This window comes from Ahaetulla prasina, chromosome 3 (genome assembly GCF_028640845.1).
Source record: "Ahaetulla prasina isolate Xishuangbanna chromosome 3, ASM2864084v1, whole genome shotgun sequence".
Taxonomy (NCBI): domain Eukaryota; kingdom Metazoa; phylum Chordata; class Lepidosauria; order Squamata; family Colubridae; genus Ahaetulla; species Ahaetulla prasina.
Window position 1 is genome coordinate 72,926,128 of NC_080541.1, and position 6,081 is coordinate 72,932,208.

The 6,081-nt window shown below is 40.7% G+C and overlaps 1 protein-coding gene across 1 annotated transcript; it reads left to right on the plus strand.

Annotated features, from left to right (window-relative positions):
• The first annotated feature begins 1,698 nt into the window (after nt 1–1,698).
• On the plus strand, nt 1,699–5,825 carry HSBP1L1 (heat shock factor binding protein 1 like 1). Its single transcript, XM_058178825.1, has 3 exons — nt 1,699–1,981; nt 4,502–4,568; nt 5,152–5,825. Exons 1-3 carry the CDS (start codon nt 1,937–1,939, stop codon nt 5,250–5,252), a joined length of 213 nt encoding a protein of 70 aa, XP_058034808.1. The 5' UTR covers nt 1,699–1,936; the 3' UTR covers nt 5,253–5,825.
• The last annotated feature ends 256 nt before the right edge of the window (nt 5,826–6,081 follow it).

Genomic DNA, 6,081 nt, shown 5'->3' on the forward strand with positions numbered 1-6,081 from the left:
TGTTACTCTTATGGTCTTTTCTTATGGTCTCTCTTTTCTCACCAATCTTCAAGGTAATTTCACTATAAAATTTCTTACAAGGATTTTGGCAATCTCCTTGTGTTGAGAGGATGGCAAACAAACGAAATAGATACATTTTATACTACAATAGACTACTTATTTTTGGCCTAAGGCTTTCTAAGTGTACACAGTAAACTAAGCAATAATTACTACTAAGCAATAATTTACATATTTGTTTCCAGCAAGACAGGTTTGTTCCATTCACGTGCTATGCCCTTTACATTTAGGTTGGACAAAATGCAACCTTTCTGCATCTACACAGTTGCTATGGGGGAAAACAAGAATGGGAGCATTATATAGACTACCTTGAGCTCATGAATGGAAGATGGAATATCATTTGACCGCAGTGCTCTTCTCTTGAAAGAAGCATTTGCAACACAGATGCATCAGTGACTGATTATGGGCCACTAACTTGCTATAAACTCTTAGCAATCAATCACATATTATAGATAGATTTTCTCCCCCATAAAAATTGGTCCCTAACCTGGTCTTTCATCCAACCCATCACACTGTAACAATCTATTTTGCTGTTGGTTGTCTTCTTTCTTATCTTTCCTTCTACCTTTCTCAGCATTAGAGCCTTTGCCAGAGAGAAAGGTCTCAGCACGATGTGTACAAAGTAAAATAATTTTGAGCCTGGTCATTCTAGTGAGAACTTGATGGATTTGTTCAATGAACCACATGTTCATTTTCTTGGCTGTTCTCTCAGGAGTCTTCTCCAACACCAACCTTCAAAAGCATCAAACTCCCAGGCAGTTTAAAGTTGGGTCCCTGCAGATCAGTGGTGGGTTTCAAAAATTTTTACTATCAGTTCTGTGGATGTGGCTTGGTGGGCATGGCAGGGGAAGGATACTGTAAAATCTCCATTCCCACCCCTCTCCAGGGGAAGGATACTGTAAAATCTCCATTCCCTCCCCACTCCAGGGGAAGGTTACTGCAAAATCCCCATTTTCTCCCAAATAGCTGGGACTTGGGGCCAGTCAGAATTTTTACTACCGGTTCTCCGAACTCCTCAAAATTTCCGCTACCAGTTCTCTAGAACTGATCAGAACCTGCTGAAACCCACCTCTGCTGCAGATACTATTCCCCCACCCCTTTAATCTGTTTTTTAGGATTACTAGCACAGTGGGGGAAGAAAACTCCAACTGTACCACTGGAATATTTTTTTTCATTCATTCATTCATTCATTCACTCATTCATTCATTTCATTCATTATCTATAGCCACCTATCTTTGGGTGGCTTACAATTTAAATATATATTACAAGCAAAATATTAAAAAACATTTTAAAATAATAAAAACAATTAAATAATTTAATTAAATTAATTAAATTTAATTAATTAAAATTTAATACTCCTATGAATAATAATAGTACTGTATCAACAACCAGACAACTCAACACCTCTCTAGCTGGCAGCTTATCATCCAACTTTGGGTAACTCCTCTGCTAATTTAGACTGACAGTCAAGCATAGCCCAAGGCTCCGTTTAGCAACCAATAATATGTTAAAAACTGGGAGGGAAAAATTTGATATTTTCTCTGCTTAGAGGTCAGCTGGGAATAAAAGTCCCACGAGGGAAACTTAATACCCTTTGTAATCTCCCGAATCGCAGGCAACCAAAATAATGACGCGTCGGGCACGTGGCAAGGAGGAGTGGAAAAGTCCCCGTCTCTTTTCGCATTGGTTCCTCCGCAGCGCCGGAGATCGTAGCCGTGTGACCGCGCTGGCGAAGAGAAAGCCCGCCTGGTCAGCTCGGAGGGCGGCAGGGTAGCGGCTTTGTCTCCGGAGCCGCTTCCCTCCCGTCCGGGGCGGCAGTTGGAGTAGAAAAGACCGGGCAAGTTAAGCGGCAGCGGCGACGCAGGTGGAGAAAGAGGGCATGGCGGACAACGACCCGCCGAGCGCCAAGGAGCTCTCTCAGTTTGTGAGTATCCCCGACGCTCGTCCCCGGCTTTGCTGATCGCGCTGGTATCGCGCACAAGTGGGATTGGGTGGGGGCTCTTGCAGGCAGCCCCCAGACCTAAATACAAACTTACGACCACAGGAAGTCCAACATTTCTGTTAAGTGAGTTTTGCCCCGTTTTTTACGACCTTTCCTGCTGCGGTTGTTAAAGTGAATCGTGGCAGCTGTTATATCAATAGCCCGGCTTCCCCATTGACTGCTGGTCAGAAGGTCACCAAAAGTGATCCCATCACCTTGGGACACAGCAACGGGGTCACAGTTGCCAAGCACCTGAATTTTGATCACAGGATCGTGAGGAGGCTGCAAAGGTCATAATTGTGAAAAACGGTCATATGTTGCTTTTTTCAGCGCCGCTGTAACTTTGACTGGTCACTAAATGAACTGTTGTAAGTTGAGGACTAGCTGCATAAACTCCGTGTTAGCAGTTGGGACCAAACATAGCTGAGGAGAAGTTGCTTGGCAGAGATGCACCCAATCGCTGTGACCCAACAAGGAAGAGGACGGGAGCTGGGCTAAGGATGATGGCCCTTGGTGCTCTCTGAGCTTAGTTGTTTTTTGGCAGAAATGTCATTACCCAAACTAGGTAATTACCATCGGTTCTTACCTACAATGGTAACATCATCAGTGCTAGTCAGTTGTAACATCTTTACTAGATGATGTTGCCTAGTTTGGATAATGAAACCACTGCAACAACCAAGTTCAGAGAACACTAAGGATCCCTCATGTCGACCATGAGCTACAAATATTCTCCTTTATCGATAAGGAAGATGGCATTTATAGCCACCTCCCTGCACCCTGTGCATCCTTTGACCTACCTATTTTTACCTATTGCATCCTACCGATCATAATGTATAAATCTACCAGATTTATACTGGCAGGTAGTGATGGTCATTGCAGAAAAAATATCCTCCACCATCCATCTCTGGTGCCTTTTGATCCTCATAATCCAATATTATGGCATTGAGATTCAGTATAGGTAGACAGAACCACATTTGGGAAAAGTTGTAAAAATTTTTCAGAAGGCATCTCTTCTCTCTCATGCCTTGGAGTTTGGAATAAGGCCAACTTATTCTTGACCCAAGGGATTTCTTTCAAGAATGTCTAAATAAAAAAATAGCGTACTGTGTAATACTGTATGAAATTAATAAAATAATAAAACACTATATAAAATTTACTTACAATATATCAAGATCACGTGAAGTGTTAGTACCACTTTATAATGCCTTGGTAAGGCCACACTTGGAATATTGCATCCAGTTTTGGTCGCCACGATGTAAAAAAGAAGTTGAGACTCTAGAAAGAGTGCAGAGAAGAGCAACAAAGATGATTAGGGGACTGGAGGCTAAAACATATGAAGAACGGTTGCAGGAACTGGGTATGTCTAGTTTAATAAAAAGAAGGACTAGGGGAGACATGATAGCTGTGTTCCAATATCTCAGGGGTTGCCACAAAGAAGAGGGAGTCGGGCTGTTCTCCAAAGCACCTGAGGGTAGAACAAGAAGCAATGGGTGGAAACTGATCAAAGAAAGAAGCAACTTAGAACTAAGGAGAAATTTCCTGACAGTTAGAACAATTAATAAGTGGAACGACTTGCCTGCAGAAGTTGTGAATGCTCCGACACTGGAAATTTTTAAGAAAATGTTGGATAATCATCTGACTGAGATGGTGTAGGGTTTCCTGCCTGGGCAGGGGGTTGGACTAGAAGGCCTCCAAGGTCCCTTCCAACTCTATTGTTATGTTATGTTATGTTATGCTATGCTATGCTATGCTATGCTATGCTATGCTATGCTATGCTATGCTAATGTTATGTTATGTTATGTTATGTTATGTTATGTTATGTTATGTTATGTTATGTTATGTTATGTTATGTTATATTAGTGACTTATAAGAACACTTCCATATAAAGTTAGGTATAATCTCTGCATTTCATATTCCGTTTTATGTAATGCTTGCTTTTTTTAATTCCTTTTATAGATTTAGTATTTTCACAAATATATTAGTTATTTTAGGCAGAGATGGGTTTCAGCAGGTTCGGACCAGTTCTAGAGAACCGGTAGCGGAAATTTTGAGTAGTTTGGAGAACCGGTAGTAAAAATTTTGACTGGCCCTGCCCCCATCTATTCTCTGCCTCCCAAGTCCCAGCTGATCAAAAGGAAATGGGGATTTTGCAGTATCCTTCCCCTGGAGTGGGGTGGGAATGGAGATTTTACAGTATCCTTCCCCTGCAGTGCCAACCAAGCCACACCCATCAAGCCAAGCCACACCCACAGAACTGGTAGTAAAAAAATTGAAACCCACCACTGATTTTAGGGGAACTCCCTCCTTTATCAAACTCAGTAGATGAAATAAAGCTCAGTGAAATAAACTGCCATCTCTTTTTGCGCACTGTAAACAATAATGCTACTAAGATTGGATGAGCCCAGGAAGTAGTTTAAAGTGATAACTTGTCTAACATCATAGGTGTATTTTTTTCACCTATAGGCAGAAAATCTCCTACAACAGCTGCAAGAAAACTTTGAAGACCTGACTGATAAATTATCTCTACAAAATATCCTTTTCGGATCCTTTTCTAAAATTAATGTGAAATCGTTCGTAATCAGCTTGGCTAATTCCTAAATGTTTCCAAAATATGTTTATGATTTTGAGTTCGCCTGCCAAGTACAAAACAAGGCAAAGGTAAACTTGAAGATGATAGGGAATGATTTTGGGAACTACAAGTGAGTATATCCATCAGGTTATTTTCTGATAAGAATTTTGTCCAAGAGGGCATTTTTCTAAAACAAAACACTAGATTTTAGCCACTCATCGTTTTTATTTCCTAAGAATACTTAAGGAGCCTATGTGGGGATCAGAAGTCTTTATAAATAGAATTTCAGAAGCTGAGTAAGCCTAGGAAATTTATATCGATTATAGAAAATCAATTTTCAGTTTATACCAAGAGTTATGCATCATTCTTAAATACTATTGATGGTTAAGTTACCAACTGAAATATATTAGATCCTCCTACATAGGAGATTTTGGTGATATATTCTTCTTCAACTTTATGATTGAGACAGTATTGACAGTATACAGGAAACTATTAAATACTAGTAATATTCTTTTAAAGTAAACAGTGCTCTTTAACCTTTTACTGGATGAGATGGGTGAACGAATAAATGATTTGGAAAAGCATGTTGCTGAACTAATGGCTGAAGCTGGAATAGAAAATACTAGTGAAGATTCTGAACGGTGAGATTCTGGTTTTATATAAACTTGTCACAATAGCTAAAAATCTGGTATGTCAATAATTTCCCATAACCAATTCAAAAGGGGTAGGAAATTCCTCCTTTAAAACAAATTCTTCTTTGCATTAATAGAAGCACACGAACACAGCTAGCTTATGGTAAGAACTTCCACAACTGAAACTCAGTGTTTGATGAATCCATAGAATCACACATCGTTTGCACTATCTTCTTTCAACTTCCCAGTCTAACCTATTAATCTAAAAATTTAGCAGATCCATCTTTGCTTAGCTTTTAAAAACTCAGGCACAACATATTTGTTAAGTTCGGGAAGTAACGAGGCTGGAGACCAGGGTAGTGACAACAGCTCTTTAATATAGGGTGAACCCAGCAACAGGCTGGGAGAAAAACCTCTCCTTTTATACAGTTCTCTTGGAGGCTTCGTCCAATCAGCAACGTGCTGATTTCCCGCTCAAATATTTAAAGGTACAAACATAAATACATAACACTCCTCCCCTCCCAGAAAACACTAGTTCCTATTTACATATCTATTTACATGTTATTTTTCGACGTAGTCACGCAAATAACCTGGGCGTCTCCTAGTTCGTTCTGACCTGCGGTTCAGTTCTGGGTGGTGTTTTGAGCTGATCGGAGGGCTTTTTTCTCCTCCCAGCTCTGTCTCTGGGCCAACGGGCTCTGGATTATTGGCCGACTCTTTTTCTTGGCCATCCGGCCTTGGATTACTTTTAAAGCTTGCCCTGTTGTTTTCCTCGGGGACCTGATGGCGTCGCTGGAACTCTGGGACCTCAGCTAAGTCTTGCGCCTCCCCCGGGTCATTGT